The sequence below is a fragment of the Abramis brama genome (assembly GCF_963993115.1).
Source record: "Abramis brama genome assembly, chromosome: 1".
Classification (NCBI taxonomy): Eukaryota; Metazoa; Chordata; class Actinopteri; order Cypriniformes; family Leuciscidae; genus Abramis; species Abramis brama.
In genome coordinates, this window is record NC_139963.1 from 11729701 (window position 1) to 11745215 (window position 15515).

Below are 15515 nucleotides of genomic sequence, written 5' to 3' on the forward strand. Positions count from 1 at the left end.
TTTGCAATTATGCACAGGAAAACGGCACTCTTGCTCATGTGATATTCTAATATAACAACATAATATGATATAAATATAAGACAAAAACTCATTTGGGGACATCTATATCTGCACACATCACGCAGTGAAAGCAAGCATGAGAGACAAACGCGATGTCAGCTCGCACTCGCAGTGCCTCGTACATAGTTAAAACAATGATTACAATATCATCATAGTTCATAGACAATATCGCACACTCCTAAGCACATAATGAATGAACTTACAATTGAACTGACATTTACTCGTTTTCTTCTCTCCTCTCAGGAGACAGACGTAGGCTAATATGCTGCGTATCGTTTCACATGCGGCCAGAGCTGCAATCCTCTTTCCGCTACATTCTCGACCCACCGGTGCTTGCAAAACTTTAGCATGCTCGTGCCACTTTCCTGGCATTTCAATTAAATTTCTGTCAGCACCGACTTCGCCTCAGGCAACATCGCAACAAGTGAGTGAATCGGAAGTGAACTGAACGTTATGCCGCCAGAATATAAGGACGTTAAGACAACGCGAAATATTTTTTTTATTAAACAGTTTTTGTATTAATCACATATTATGCTGTGTTAAAAAAAATTCCATGACTTTTCCAAAACTTTCTGGGTCTTTTTATTGTTTCAAAACCTTTCCAGGCCTGGAATTTGCATTTTTCAAATTCCATAACTTTTCCAGGTTTTTTCAAAACGTACGAACCCTGAACAATTATTCAGAAAAAATAATTGTGAATACAAAGTGCCCAATCCCCTTAATTTTCTTTTAATAAACTCTGTACACTAATTTGTCGGCAGTCACTATTTACAAACTATTTATTCACTAAGGCCTGGTTTCACAGGTCTTAGATTAAGCCAGGATTAGGCCTTAGTTCAATTAAGAAATTTAAGAAGCTTTTATAAATGTGCCTTAGAAAAAAACATTACTGGTGTGCATCTTGTGACAAAACAAGGAAGCAGTTTAACCAGCTCAAACATGCATTTTAGTCTGGGACTAGCATTAGCATTGTCTGTGTAACCAGGGGTAACACTATATTGGGATATTTCACTTTGACTCATCCCCCTCTAATTCAGCGTTGTTCAGCGTTCTCCAATTGACAGTGCTAAAAGCAGAATAAATAAAATCATAAATTATGACACCAAAGTAGAAGACAAGCTGTTTGCCTTTACTGATAGATTGTTGTAATATCTTAATCAGTTCTTTGTCATTAATGCAGTTTTTATAATGTGATGCAGGAGCAATACAAAACAGTTTCCCGATGCAAGACAGTCTTTGTAATCTTTAATCAAAATATGAAAATTTGTTTCCAATTTTGAATGTGTTTTTTCTGATGACGTCAGTTTGATGGCTTGGGCTGAACATCCTTAAACCTCCTCCAACCATCAGTATACTGTGAGCTAGAGATGGAGAGAAGGGGTGCTAAAATCAAGAACCGGACCTCTACTTTTATCTCATTTAATATTCCGTTCGAGTAAGAAAACGGTCACAAATTTCAGTTCATGTGGACTTTAAAGACATTAGCAGTGACAGATAGCACTCATTCATTGCACTCATTTAAACTGATTATCAGAGTGAAAGAAAAACATCACATGGATTTCATTTATTTCATTTTACTAAATGACCCAGCAGCAGATTGTGACCTTTATTTGGGGTTTGTGGTTTACATTTTATGTGTAGGTTCTTTAAATATGAATGGTTAAAAACAGAGGAGAAACCTTATTGTAGTGTTATCATCAAATTAATATGAAGTATAAAATATAAAGTATAAAAGTATACAAAATTTAAAAATAAACATTAAATAACTAATAATTTAATTAATAATAATTATTTTTTTAACTTTTAATACTTCAATATACTAAAAATCAAGAACTTTTGTACTTTTACACAAGCAAAATTGAAAAGGAATACTTAATACTTTTACTGGAGTAATATTTTATTTTAGTATCTGTACTTTTATTCAAGTATGATAGGTAAAGTACAGATACTTAATATGTGTACTTTGTCCACCAATGGTAACAGGCCTCAGATTTCAATTTATTCAAGTATGATTTAAATGTATTGCCGCAATTGACTCTTTTCATTTATTTTCACATTCCACTTTAAATCGCCACAGCCATAATACAATTTGTTTAATAATGCAGGGTTACATTTTTGCATCCTTGTCTTAAATTTCAGGGGCATTTTTGTTGATTCCTATCCCTGTACCAAACTTAGATATATTAGTTGGATAATGTCTAAATAAATATCCAAATGTATATGGATTCATACAACACTTCAGCCATTTACTGACAGTAATTATCATAATATGATTTTTACAAGTCATTTTTTTTGCGCTCGTTATAAAAGTGTTTAAACAACAAAACATCCACTTGAACTTATTTGACAATCGGAATATCAATAATAATAATAAATTTGTGACTATTTTGAATAAAAAAGATCATCAGTCATTCAGCGCTATTGTAGCTGCTTTGTGTCACCATGGAAACCATGGAAACAATAAAGTGATACATTCTAAATAACAGAAATAATTTCCTTGAATAACTCACGCTTGGGGGTCAGCCAGAATATTTAAAACTTACGTGTGAAAAGGTTAAAATGATATATGGCACTTTATGCTGACTGCTATAATGGGTTAGAAAAACAAAGAAAAGTACAGAGTCAGGTGCCCCAAAAATATTATAGGTCTTTAAGGGTTAATATCATGACATGTCAGATCATGACAGACTTTAGCCTTAATTGACAGAAGATTACCGTATTTTCCAGACTATAAGTCACACTTTTTTTCATAGTTTGGCTGGTCCTGCGACTTATAGTCAGGTGCGACTTATATATCAAAATTAATTCAGACTGAGATGAACCAAGAGAAAACATTACCGTCTACAGCCGCGAGAGGGCGCTCTAGTTGGCGGAGTTGTTCAGAAGCGACACCAAGGATGAAGAAAATGATATGGAATGAGATCGCGGGAGCTTGGTGAACTTGTTTACTGGTAACTTGCTTGTTAGACTCGCTGGCTTATGTTAATTTAGCCTATTCAGCCTCCCAGGTATATGTTCTTTATGCTATTGTGTAGCTGAAGAACTGTTAATGTGTTGCGTTAACATACCGGACACCTATTCAGCCTGTTGTTCTGTGTGCTACTGTGTAGTTGAATAACTTGCCTTTCCAGATTAAATGTCTTTTCTTGGTCTTGGATTTTCTGAAAAAAAATTCTAAATAAATGCGACTTATAGTCCAGTGCGACTTATATATGTTTTTTTCCTCTTCATGACGCATTTTTTGACTGATGCGACTTATAGTCCGGAAAATACGGTATTATATAATTGGCATAATAGAATCAAACCGTGTATTAATTACACTACCACAAATCAGTTAAAATGTTTCTGTCATTTTTAGACTTTTTAAATTTTCTAATTTTTTATTTATTTTCTATGAAGCACAAACCTAAGTATGATGAGTTGACAGTTTGGGCTATTCAGTCCAACACAGAGCAGCTTCACTCCTGAATCCTGCAGGTCATTGTAACTCAGGTCCAGCTCTCTCAGGTGTGAAAGGTTTGAACTCAGAGCTGACGCCAGAGCCGCACAACCTTCCTCAGTCATAAAACATCCAGATGATCTATAACAATAGTGTTCATGTTAGTGTCCAAAATCATTGACAGTCTCACACACAAAAGCAGTAGTGATCGACACAATCTCTGCTGTTGAACATTAAAGTTCTTTCACACCAAACACAAATATTCAGAATAAACAAGATTTTAAATAAAAACAGAACTGAAACAAAAACAGGGACAAACATTCCCAACAAGACAAAATTATTCTGTGAGCATGTCAGAAATGGAGATGATTTTAGATTTCGGTCTGGAGGTTCTAAAATAATAAAAAAAGTTTACATCAAACTCAAAAGCATATAGAAGCGGCTGTGGATGCCATATGCCAAAGGATAAAGTAGGGGCTGTAAAACCCTGTCTTCATTTCTGCTGGAGGGACGGGCTCTATAGAGTCCTTCGCCAGTAGGACTACGATCTCCGCCCGCAAGACAGGAGCCCCTCTTCCCGCACAGAGGTGAAAGAGTCTGAAAGAATGTCCTCTGGTGGAGATTGAGCTGGTGGATGTCACAGAAACATCTACAGCATGAATGGTTCAAAGATTTGGAAAAGGGGGAAAAAACTTGTATTTCTAGAAACCTTGTGTCACTATTTTGGGTGACCCAACAAAAATAAATTAGCATATTTTGGGAGTATTTTTGTTTGTATTTAAAATTACCCAAACACAAAGCAAAAAAGCAAAACGTCCGGAAAAAAATTAGGATGTAATGTAATGTAATGTTAATGTAGGATTGGTCAGTACAATTTAAAAGACAGGGCTTAGAAAAGGGTCATTTGTCATGAAAATATGTTAATAAAATGATAAAACAGTGCAGAATATAAACATTTTTACTTTTTGCCTCCAACTTTTGGACCCCACTGTATACACATCTCCAAGAGGGCAGTTAGATTTGTGGTAGGCTTATGAAGGGAAAAACAGAACAATTTTCTATTTCCCAGAAAATGATTTCTTCTTAGACATGCTTGACGGGGGTCTGTACTAATTATCATCAGTGTGAAACACAAACCTCAGTATGTTAAGTTGACAGTTTGGACTCTTTAGTCCAGCAAAGAGCAGCTTTGCTCCCGAATCCTGCAGGTGATTGTTACTCAGGTCCAGCTCTCTCAGGGGGGAGTTTGATGATTGTAGAGCTGAGGCCAAAATTTCACAGTGCTGATCTGTGAGATGACAGCCTGCCAACCTGAAAACAGCAAGGACTCTGGTTAAAATGCATGCTGTTGTGCTGATGTCCCCTTATGCAAAGAAAATATATTTCCATACACATATTTATGATCAATATATTAAATGGTTTAAATATACTGGAAATATACAGAATATATTGCGTTAATATATTAAAATATGATGAACAAGGAATTGTCACTTTTCATAAATTGAAAAATATGTGACAATATATTTATTATTGCACTGTGTATTCATGTGTTACTTTCACTTGAGTTATGTTTCTGCCACACAAAATATTTGGGATGAGTTTACGAGGAAAGTTCTGTTGGTATTACTTAAGTCTAACTGGTCAAACAAAATATACATAATAAAAATATAATATAAACAAAATTCTCATTCAAATAGTCGCCCCAATTATTTTTGAGATAAACCAAGGCAATATTTTGCTTGATAATGTGTTAAAAAATAATTGAGAAATTTAAGGCAACAGGTTTCCAAACTAAAAAATACTGCCTTGGTTCAACTAAAAAAATTGAGGCAACTATTTGGATTACGTGTTTTCAATGTGTACATTACATTATTCAGCATTATTCAATATATCGTAATATATTTTAATGCAATATATTATTCCCCATCATCGCACATTTTGGATGTCTCTCACATCAGTCACACCCAATTCAGATATTGCAGTCTCTACTAATGAACTACTGAGTTAAATCGGGTGTGTTAGATGAGGGAGACATCAAAAATGACCAGTGTTGGGGGACCCAGGACAGGTTTGAGAAGCACTGACTTAGTTAACCAAATTCACCATAAAAGATCATGTTACTTTAACATTCACTCTCTGGTCAAAATTAAAACAAAGATTTTACTTAATTAAAAGTACATTATGTACATCAGGGATCTTCAACTCCAGTCCTGGAGGGCTGATGTCCTGCAGACTTAAGTTCTAACTCTAGTTAAACACACCTGTCTATAATTTGCAAGTAAATTTGAATGAGATTCACTTGTGTGAGGAAATTTGGAGGGCCAGTGTCCTAAACTCAGCAGGACACTTGTCCTCCAGGACTAGAGCTATATATATATATATATATATAATATATATATATATATATATATATATATATATATATAAAATATATATATATATATATATATATATATATATATATATATGATGAAGTACTTCATTATATTGACTAAAATGGCCAATTATATTGACTAAAATGGCATCAACACCTGCCTTAGAGTTGGACTAGTTTTACTGGTAGCTTGGTTATGTTCACAACGTATAAAACTACACAATTTTTAAAAAAAAATAAAAAAAGCTGAATGTGCATTGCATCTGCTTCCGTATATTTATACCCACACTGTGGGGCAGACCGCGAGATGCACATCTTGCACGCCAATATGCATTGGCCGAAGATACAAGTACTCAAGAACTGCAGCATTTACACTAACAGTTCGCAAAGAGTGGGTAGAAGCACAGAGCTTAAATAGACAAACTTATGCAAGCAAATGATAGACAGGTAGAAGTAATCAAACCATAATGAGTCTGGGCAATGGGTTATGGGAGATGTAGTTCATGGTGGAGAAGCTAAAGACTCAGAAAGAATGTCCTCTGGTGGAGATCATGGAGAACTCTAGCTGGTGGATGTCACAGAAATGAAGGTGAAAAATCTACAGCATGAATATCTTAAAGGGAAAAAACTTGTATTTCTAGAAACCTTGTGTCACTATTTTGGATGACCCAACAAAAACAAATTAGCATATTTTGGGATTATTTGTGTTTGTATTTAAAATTATCCAAACACAAAGACGATTCATAAATATAGTTTAAAAAAAAAGCAAAACGTAGGGGGAAAAAAACAGCAACAGTGGTTAATGTAGGACTGGTCAGTAAAATTTTAAAGACTGCTTACAAAAGGGTCATTTGTCATGAAAATATGTTTATAAATGATAAAAGAGTGCAGAATTTAAACATTTTTACTTTTTGCCTCAAACTTTTGGACCCCACTATATACACATCCCCAAGAGGGCAGTTCAATTTGTGGTAGGCTTATGAAGGAAAAAACAGAACAATTTTCTATTTCCCAAAATGTTTTCTTCTTAAACATGCTTGACGGGGGTCTGTACTAATTATCGTCAGTGTGAAACACAAACCTCAGTATGTTAAGTTGACAGTTTGGACTCTTTACTCCAGCAAAGAGCAGCTTTGCTCCCGGATCCTGCAGGTGATTGTTACTCAGGTCCAGCTCTCTCAGGGGGGAGTTTGATGATTGTAGAGCTGAGGCCAAAATTTCACAGTGCTGATCTGTGAGATTACAGTATGCCAACCTGAAAACAGCAAGGACTCTGGTTAAAATGCATGCTGTTGTGCTGATGTCCCCTTATGCAAAGGAAATATATTTCCATACACATATTTATGATCAATATATTAAATGGTTTAAATATACTGGAAATATACAGAATATATTGCGTTAATATATTAAAATATGATGAACAAGGAATTGTCACTTTTCATAAATTGAAAAATATGTGACAATATATTTATTATTGCACTGTGTATTCATGTGTTACTTTCACTTGAGTTATGTTTCTGCCACACAAAATATTTGGGTTGAGTTTACGAGGAAAGTTCTGTTGGTATTACTTAAGTCTAACTGGTCAAACAAAATATACATAATAAAAATATAATATAAACAAAATACTCATTCAAATAGTCGCCCCAATTATTTTTGAGATAAACCAAGGCAATATTTTGCTTGATAATGTGTTAAAAAATAATTGAGAAACTTAAGGCAACAGGTTTCCAAACTAAAAAATACTGCCTTGGTTCAACTAAAAAAATTGAGGCAACTATTTGGATTACGTGTTTTCAACGTGTACATTACATTATTCAGCATTATTCAATATATCGTAATATATTTTAATGCAATATATTATTCCCCATCATCGCACATTTTGGATGTCTCTCACATCAGTCACACCCAATTCAGATATTGCAGTCTCTACTAATGAACTACTGAGTTAAATCGGGTGTGTTAGATGAGGGAGACATCAAAAATGTCCAGTGTTGGGGGACCCAGGACAGGTTTGAGAAGCACTGACTTAGTTAACCAAATTCACCATAAAAGATCATGTTACTTTAACATTCACTCTCTGGTCAAAATTAAAACAAAGATTTTACTTAATTAAAAGTACATTTTGTACATCAGGGATCTTCAACTCCAGTCCTGGAGGGCTGATGTCCTGCAGACTTAAGTTCTAACTCTAATAAAACACACCTGTCTATAATTGGCAAGTAAATTTGAATGAGATTCACTTGTGTGAGGAAATTTGGAGGGCCAGTGTCCTAAACTCAGCAGGACACTTGTCCTCCAGGACTAGAGCTATATATATATATATATATATATATATATATATATATATGATGAAGTACTTTATTATATTGACTAAAATGGGCAATTATATTGACTAAACCAATTATATTGACTAAAATGGCATCAACACCTGCCTAAAGCCCCGTTCACACCGCCAGCGACACGCAGCGACAAAGCGACATGATCCCATTCATTTCAATGGAGCGCTGGCGACTTCCGGCGACACGAGCGACAGTGACCGTTGTCGACAGAATGTGGGCGTGTCAAGCGACACGAGACGCGCGACAAAAGTTCAGAAATTTCAACTTTATGCAAATGAGAAGCGATTTTTGCGAGCGACAACCAATAGGAAAGAAGACTTTCAGAGGAGCTCAGCTCACGTCACCGTCTCGAGTGCAGGCAAGACAGAAGAGTTCGAGGGCGATTTCACTGCTTTATATTATTTGACTGTAACCACATACATGGATATAATAAAATGATGCATGGAAAAGAAACTGTCGACAGTCTCAGTGAGTTTAATTCACACATTTAGTTTGAGTGTTGTAATTATGATGCAAATTTAGCACTGCTGCAGTTCATTTTACAGTTTCCCCTGCATTATGTTGACTATTAGGGACAAGAAAATTGATTATTTGTCAAATTCGAATGACGTTTTAGTAATTTATGACAGTATGAGTTAATCTGTTGATTGATCGATCGTTAATCCAGTAGGCTAAATGATTTAATCCACTGAACACTGCTGTGGTAATATAAAAACACTCTCCCAACAGCATACTGTTTCTTTTGAGCCTAAATCCTAGTCAAATTAAAATGATATGTATCACTTGTGATGGTATTTTGTATAGATATGGCCAGACGTGCAGTCTACCAGTCACATTAGAGCGACAGCACTATGAACGCCCACAAGCGACTTCACAGTACAGAGACTAGCGACATACAGCGACAAAGTCGCTGGCGGTGTGAACGGAGCTTTAGAGTTGGACTAGTTTTACTGGTAGCTTGGTTATGTTCACAACGTATAAAACTACACAATTTTAAAAAAAAAAATAAAAAAAGCTGAATGTGCATTGCATCTGCTTCCGTATATTTATACCCACACTGTGGGGCAGACCGCGAGATGCACATCTTGCACGCCAATATGCATTGGCCGAAGATACAAGTACTCAAGAACTGCAGTATTTACACTAACAGTTCGCAAAGAGTGGGTAGAAGCACAGAGCTTAAATAGACAAACTTATGCAAGCAAATGATAGACAGGTAGAAGTAATCAAACCATAATGAGTCTGGGCAATGGGTTATGGGAGATGTAGTTCATGGTGGAGAAGCTAAAGACTCAGAAAGAATGTCCTCTGGTGGAGATCATGGAGAACTCTAGCTGGTGGATGTCACAGAAATGAAGGTGAAAAATCTACAGCATGAACGTCTTAAAGGGAAAAAACTTGTATTTCTAGAAACCTTGTGTCACTATTTTGGATGACCCAACAAAAACAAATTAGCATATTTTGGGATTATTTGTGTTTGTATTTAAAATTATCCAAACACAAAGACGATTCATAAATATAGTTTAAAAAAAAGCAAAACGTAGGGGGAAAAAAACAGCAACAGTGGTTAATGTAGGACTGGTCAGTAAAATTTTAAAGACTGCTTACAAAAGGGTCATTTGTCATGAAAATATGTTTATAAATGATAAAAGAGTGCAGAATTTAAACATTTTTACTTTTTGCCTCAAACTTTTGGACCCCACTGTATACACATCCCCAAGAGGGCAGTTAAATTTGTGGTAGGCTTATGAAGGAAAAAACAGAACAATTTTCTATTTTCCAAAATGTTTTCTTCTTAAACATGCTTGACGGGGGTCTGTACTAATTATTATCGTCAGTGTGAAACACAAACCTCAGTATGTTAAGTTGACAGTTTGGACTCTTTACTCCAGCAAAGAGCAGCTTTGCTCCCGGATCCTGCAGGTGATTGTTACTCAGGTCCAGCTCTCTCAGGGGGGAGTTTGATGATTGTAGAGCTGAGGCCAAAATTTCACAGTGCTGATCTGTGAGATGACAGCCTGCCAACCTGAAAACAGCAAGGACTCTGGTTAAAATGCATGCTGTTGTGCTGATGTCCCCTTATGCAAAGAAAATATATTTCCATACACATATTTATGATCAATATATTAAATGGTTTAAATATACTGGAAATATACAGAATATATTGCGTTAATATATTAAAATATGATGAACAAGGAATTGTCACTTTTCATAAATTGAAAAATATGTGACAATATATTTATTATTGCACTGTGTATTCATGTGTTACTTTCACTTGAGTTATGTTTCTGCCACACAAAATATTTGGGTTGAGTTTACGAGGAAAGTTCTGTTGGTATTACTTAAGTCTAACTGGTCAAACAAAATATACATAATAAAAATATAATATAAACAAAATACTCATTCAAATAGTCGCCCCAATTATTTTTGAGATAAACCAAGGCAATATTTTGCTTGATAATGTGTTAAAAAATAATTGAGAAATTTAAAGAGCATCTTGCAGGTTAGAAGACCCAACAAGTCAATGTATAGAAAAATAATGTAGGAACTAGATTTTCTTTTTAAAAAAATTATAAATGCGCTACAGTGGCTTCTGGAGTCGTTTTTGTGAGAAAATTTTACTTCCGCATCTGAAAATGGGCGTGACGGGCGTGACGTAGCACGAGGGAGAGCGGTCGATTCAAACAACAGGGAAAAGTGGATCGCAATGACATTTCGGACGCTGAGGAAATTGTTGACGGACCACAGCCATACGTTTGTCATGCTCATTAATATCCGCCCAGACTAACGTTACGTGATATAACTTAGCGGTTTCTCATCGAAAACACACTGACTCACGACCGCTCTTACTGAATACCAACCTACTCTGCACTGAGCTGCGGCAGAGCACAGCACACGTCTCCCTCGTGTGACGTAAAATGACGCGATGTTGAAAAAAAGCGGTTTGTACGAGCAGTCAACTTTATCTACTAAATTGGTGTTCTTATGTCGTTTTAAAACATTTTAAATCCTGCATTATCTTTTCATATGGTATTTTCATACACGGTCACGGGCGTAATTTCCTATGGGGACAGGGGGGACATGTCCCCCCCACTTTTCAAAATCCCGTTTGTGTCCCCCCCACTTTCCAATTCGTTATGATTTAAAAAAAAAAAAAAATTGCACACCTTCATCGCCACGGAGGAGCAGGACAAAGAAAGCTTGTGGCGATGTTAGCTGCTGCGTCCAGGAACGTCGCGTCCACACTCTAAAAATAGCTCAATGAAAGTTCTAACGAGCAGGGAGCGCTCCTGACGCACACACACGCACACGACGCACAGACAGCGCGCCAGAATCGAACAATAACACACACATTTATGCCAAAATGCCCATTTTGTCGAGTATCCTCACAAGAACAGTCTTAAATAAGTTAAATAAAATCTTAAATGAAAGTCAAGAGTAAATGAGAAAATTAAATGCGTGAAATCCTGTCAGCGGCAGATCTTAAAGGGACAGCAGCCACTAATTCTCTCTGTCAGTAAAGTTAACCAAAGAACAAAGGGAACAGAGAAAATCATTAAGGATTAATCTATGTAATTTATAATTTATGCAGTGCGGACTATTTGATAACCTTATTGAATTTCTGTATAGTTCGTACCTGGAAAGGCACAGGTAAATACAGGGCCGGATTAACCATTAGGGCAACTGGTCACTTGCCCAGGGGCACATGACATCTAAGGGGCCCTGACAGGTAGGAAATACACAGAAATTTAATAAAGTTATGAAACACTTTACAGTCTGCATAAGGTGCATCTACACGGGTTCACGCAGACAAAGTCTTTCCTCCCTCCCCGCTGAACGCCAGCGATTACTAATTCGTGAAATGCACTCCCGCTGGTTGAGTGCGGAAAAAGTTTGTTTTTAGGTTCGATATTAGCAGGACGTTTGTTCTACAGGGTCGGTAGTCTAACAAAGATATCAATAGCAAGATTAGTTTTAACATTATGTGACCATTGTATATCGACATGATGAAAATATTCATTCAAAATCATTTGTGCATTAATGCTGCATAATTATACCTGAGAATGCTTTGACGCGTTTCCACAGTGCACAATGCTTAAGGGAACGTCTGCCAATTCCACCAACTGCGGTAAACGTAGCCTATAATTTCTATTATTTAAAATTACTTTTAACATTTAAAAACAGACGTTTTCAAATTCCAAAGCTTGCAGAAGGTTCCTAATGGCAATACTGACTTAGGCTACAGGTAGCCTTGAGTAAATTAACTAAGAAAATGATTCATAAAACGTATAAATATCAGTTGAGCCTATGTTTACTTTCGTCACTGACACAGACGGAAATGAAAAGACTATCAGTCAAAGTTCAGCTTTAGGAGGGGAAGAAATAGGCCAGGATAAGAATACTGAGAGAATAAGAAGATGATGAGAGAGCAGGTATTGACAAATAATCTAATGACAAGGTTTTAAATAGCCTATTTCTTATAATTTTTTGGCCTTCAAAAGTCCTAAATTACACATATGTAGGTCAAAGAAATCCAAATTTTCTCGGGGGAGCATGCCCCCGAACCCCCCTAACTATGGGGGGCCTTGAGTCTTGATGCCCAGGGCACAGGAAATTGTTAATCCAGCCCTAGGTAAATATGACATTTATTATGGGTTTAAGTGAGGATTGTTTAAAGTTCACTTAAATTAAGTTGTTAGCCTATATTTTTGAAGCCTAATAAATGTTTAAAATTTGGAGGAAAAAATAATTTTCATCGAGACATCGGTAGCTATATTAATATCAGTGATACAGGCCTTCATTCATAAAAAGATGCTATTAAACAATTATTTAAAATGTGCTGTCTTTATGTTGTTTCTACATTACAGTGGAAATTGAGTCTCACTTTATTTCAATTTTATTTACACACAAAACATTAATAGTGAACATATTTGACTTTATAAAATGATTCTCTCATGTCTTGGCAATCGGCCCCTATTAAACAATAAAAAATTAAGACATATTTTTGTTATACAAAGTTTAGTAGCCTACTATTCTTTTTGGCAGAATTTATCATTATAATCAACTTAATTATTTTCAAAATTATTATTATTAATTATTTTGTATCACCATAGTCCCAAAATGCATGTAAATGCAGGAAATGGGATTCAAATCGAAAAAATGTTCCCCCATTTTGTGTCCCCCCCACTTCTCAAACCAAAGTTACACCCTTGTACACGGTTATATATTCATTTATTTATTTTTTTACCTGCAAGATGCTCTTTAAGGCAACAGGTTTCCAAACTAAAAAATACTGCCTTGGTTCAACTAAAAAAATTGAGGCTACTATTTGGATTACGTGTTTTCAACGTGTACATTACATTATTCAGCATTATTCAATATATCGTAATATATTTTAATTAGGGGTGTGAGGAGATCTCGTATGACGAGATCTCGCGAGATTAAAACGCGACGAGATTTCTCGTCGAGGTGAAACTTTGTCTCGTGAGTTGTTGTGATGTCAGTGTGATGGAGCGTGAGGGTGAAATTAGTATTGAAGATGCCCCTGCCACTTTTAAATCATTTGTGTGCCGGGCCAATCACACACACACTCCACGCACACACACACACACACACACACACACACACTGTCCCTCGCTCACTCACGCGCGCAAACACACGCACACTCACTGTTGCTCGCACTCTCACTCACTCTCGCTCACACTCAACCCGTCGTGGAGGACCGTTAAAATTAAACATGCTAGTTTTTCTGTCGTGATGTCCTGAAGCATCGCAGAAGCTTAGGTTGTCGCCCACTATGACACAAGAAATGAAACGATCGAATCTTGTGTCCCGACGCCCGTTGTCCTTCACGAATCTCCACGAAACGGATCGTGCCAAAATCGCGCTAAAATAGTGTAATCTGAAACAGGCAGGTAATAAACATTTGACCTATCGCGCAAAGAACCTATTAAAGCACTAAGACATGGGAACAGTATAGCTAACATTCACATATCACAAGTCATATCGACATCGCAATATTAAACAATGTTATCGCACATCGCAGCTTTTCCTCATATCGTGCAGCCCTAGTTACTGCCCAAAGGTCTCAACTGCTGCCAGAAATCGTCGACATGCTTATATTCTTGAAAAAGAACATGACCATAATCTTAGTCTGTTCTGTGTAGTTAATTTATCTCTTTTTCATGCTTGAAGAAAAAAAATTGTTTCTGTTTGAACTTGTAGTTTTGAGAGAGCAGTACTTTGATTATGGATACACACTACTGTTTGCATTTAAAGTGTTATTTCAGTTATTAAAATTTATTTTATTTATACTGTTTTTTTTTTATGTTCGATTTGTGGAAAGGAGTTAGATTTCTCATGTGAAATCGTACAGGGGAGAAGCCAGACGGTAGAGTTTATAGCAAAACATTTTGCAGTGTTTGCATGTCCTTTACTGCATAGAATTCTTTAAAATAGAAGTAAAATAACATTCATTACAAGTTGATTTCAAAATGCACCTAAATTGTTTTGCATTTTGTGATTTTCAGTTGAATAAAAGACTATTTTCCATTCATATATTTCATCATTGAGGATTTCTTAAAAATTGTTTAAAAATCTCGTCTTGTCTCGTTCTCGTGAACCCAATCTCGTGTCTCCTCTCGTCTCGTGGAGTAAGCGTCTCGTCACACCCCTAATTTTAATGCAATATATTATTCCCCATCATCGCACATTTTGGATGTCTCTCACATCAGTCACACCCAATTCAGATATTGCAGTCTCTACTAATGAACTACTGAGTTAAATCGGGTGTGTTTGATGAGGGAGACATCAAAAATGTCCAGTGTTGGGGGACCCAGGACAGGTTTGAGAAGCACTGACTTAGTTAACCAAATTCACCATAAAAGATCATGTTACTTTAACATTCACTCTCTGGTCAAAATTAAAACAAAGATTTTACTTAATTAAAAGTACATTATGTACATCAGGGATCTTCAACTCCAGTCCTGGAGGGCTGATGTCCTGCAGACTTAAGTTCCAACTCTAGTTAAACACACCAGTCTGTAATTTGCAAGTAAATTTGAATGAGATTCACTTGTGTGAGGAAATTTGGAGGGCCAGTGTCCTAAACTCAGCAGGACACTTGTCCTCCAGGACTAGAGCTATATATATATATATATATGATGAAGTACTTTATTATATTGACTAAAATGGCCAATTATATTGACTAAACCAATTATATTGACTAAAATGGCATCAACACCTGCCTTAGAGTTGGACTAGTTTTACTGGTAGCTTGGTTATGTTCACAACGTATAAA

The 15515-nt window shown here is 36.1% G+C and overlaps 1 protein-coding gene across 2 annotated transcripts in view; it reads right to left on the minus strand.

Moving 5' to 3' along the window:
• The window catches only part of LOC311085955 (uncharacterized protein), a 45759-nt gene that overhangs the window by 12440 nt on the left and 17804 nt on the right, over positions 1 to 15515 (minus strand). The window contains exons 5-8 of one of the 2 annotated variants that reach the window (XM_084118574.1): positions 10068 to 10241; positions 6955 to 7128; positions 4637 to 4810; positions 3467 to 3640 (exon numbers count right to left, since the gene is read on the minus strand). In XM_084118574.1, coding sequence (XP_083974700.1) covers positions 3467 to 3640; positions 4637 to 4810; positions 6955 to 7128; positions 10068 to 10241 — 696 coding nt within the window. The remainder of the gene's footprint in view (positions 1 to 3466; positions 3641 to 4636; positions 4811 to 6954; positions 7129 to 10067; positions 10242 to 15515) is intronic. The other variant, XM_084118575.1, reaches the window with a different exon arrangement.